The 1983-nt window shown below is 37.7% G+C and overlaps 1 protein-coding gene across 1 annotated transcript; it reads left to right on the top strand.

Annotated features, from left to right (window-relative positions):
• Positions 1-1069, top strand: LOC147291698 (cytosolic sulfotransferase 15-like). Its single transcript, XM_086237724.1, has one exon. The coding sequence runs from the start codon at positions 13-15 to the stop codon at positions 1003-1005; it is 993 nt and encodes a 330-aa protein (XP_086093850.1). The 5' UTR covers positions 1-12; the 3' UTR covers positions 1006-1069.
• Positions 1070-1983: the final 914 nt, after the last annotated feature.

The following is a 1983-nucleotide window of genomic DNA, read 5'->3' as shown; positions in this document are numbered from 1 at the left end:
ACCCCCACTTCAATGGCTATCACTGAAAACCAACAAGAAGAAGAAGTACTCAGCGATGAGTGCAAACAACTGCTTCTCTCTCTCCCTAAAGAGAAGGGTTGGCGAACCCGTCACCTCTATCAATTCCAAGGCTTTTGGTGCCAGTCAGCTGAGATCCAATCCATAATCACTTTCCAAAAGCACTTCCAAGCCAATGACACAGACCTAGTGTTGGCCTCCATACCAAAATCAGGCACCACATGGTTGAAAGCCTTGGCTTTTGCCATTGCCAAACGCCGCCGTTTCACACCAAACTCAAAGTCCCACCCTTTGCTCACTTCCAACTCTCATGATCTTGTGCCCTTCTTTGAATACAAGCTTTATGCTAATTACAACCACCTTCCTGACCTCTCCAGCATTCCTGAGCCAAGACTCTTTGGGACCCACATCCCCTTTCATGCTTTGGCTAATTCCATCAAAAAATCCAACTCTAAGATTGTTTATATATGCCGAAACCCGTTTGACACATTTGTGTCCTCTTGGCATTTCATTAACAAAGTGAAACCACAATCTCAAGCCCCAATCTCTCTAGAGGATGCCTTTGAAATGTACTGCCAAGGCATTGTTGGGTATGGTCCATTTTGGGACCACATGTTGGGGTATTGGAGAGAGAGCTTAGAGAGGCCTCACAAGGTGTTGTTCTTGAAATATGAGGACATGAAGGAAGATGGTGTGTTTCACTTGAAAAGACTGGCCAAGTTTTTGGGTTTCCCTTTTACTTTGGAGGAAGAGAGAGGTGGTGTGATTGAAAATGTGCAAAAGCTTTGTTGTTTTGAGAACATGAAGGGATTGGAGGCCAATAAAAGTGGCACTTCTATTAAGAACTTTGGGAATAAGAACTTGTTTAGAAAAGCTGAGGTGGGAGATTGGGTGAACTATTTGACCCCTAGGATGGTGGAGAGGTTGTCCAAAGTCATAGAAGAAAAGTTGGGTGGCTCAGGTTTGAGGTTCCAAGTGTTTCCCTAGTAAGTGTACAATATGTGCAGGGGATTTGGGGTTCTATTAATTTCAAGCACTCTAGTTTCTCTGTTATGGATATATATATATGCAGGCTTTTCCTATTGAGGTATACCTCAACTTATTTATGTTGAGGTATACCCTATTGGGGTCCACACGAGTCGTTTTGTGTCGATCCAAACCGTTCAATTTTTACATCTCCATTAATAGATCATCCATGCAAAAAATTAGCCAAATCGAAAATCATTTGCATATCTAACTTTGATCAAATAAATGGACAAACCAAATATTTTCGATAAAACCGTTCATTTGTTTAATCAAAGTTCGATAGGGAAATAATTTCCGATTTGGCTAATTTTTTTCAAGGAGGATCTATTAATGAAGATGATCCTTGCGAACGGGTCCGATCGATACAAAACGACTCGTGTGGGCCCAAACAAGGTCATACCTCAACATAAATAAGTTGAGGTATACCTTAATATAAGGAACCTGTATATATATGTATGTATGTTTTACCTTATTGTAATCAAAAGGTGGATTTCAAATCTCTGCCACAAATTAAAATAAGTAGATTATTAAGCATTTTAAATCTTCAATGCAATAATGTTAGATTTATTAAATTTATCTGTGTTCCTTATTATTTGTTAGAAAAAAATGACATTTAAGATAAACTCATATTTGTTGCAGATAATGTGAATGTCCTCATCAGATAACTACATACCACATTTCATGTATTTATCTCCATAGATAATCATATAATATTAGCTAGATAAATACTCATTTTATTTTCCTGTATTTATCTTAGTGATAATGTATTTATCATAAGATGTTTATCTGATGTAAATGTTTATCACTTGAAGCCTATAAATAGAGTCTCTATGGAATGGAAAAAGACACACTGTTCTCCCATCTTTTCTCCCTAAAGTTCTTTATTTTTACAACACGTTATCAGCACGAAAGCTCTGGTATATTTTTGTTCTTTATTTT

Source organism: Dryas octopetala, chromosome 3 (assembly GCF_963921425.1).
Source record: "Dryas octopetala chromosome 3, drDryOcto1.1, whole genome shotgun sequence".
Taxonomy (NCBI): Eukaryota; Viridiplantae; Streptophyta; class Magnoliopsida; order Rosales; family Rosaceae; genus Dryas; species Dryas octopetala.
The sequence above is the reverse complement of the archived record's forward strand: the minus strand, read 5'-3'. Positions and strand labels throughout refer to the sequence as shown.

What these genes read in the sequence shown, in the direction of transcription:
- LOC147291698 (XM_086237724.1), top strand. Translation starts at nt 13, where the DNA reads ATGGCTATCACTGAAAACCAACAAGAAGAAGAAGTACTCAGCGATGAG.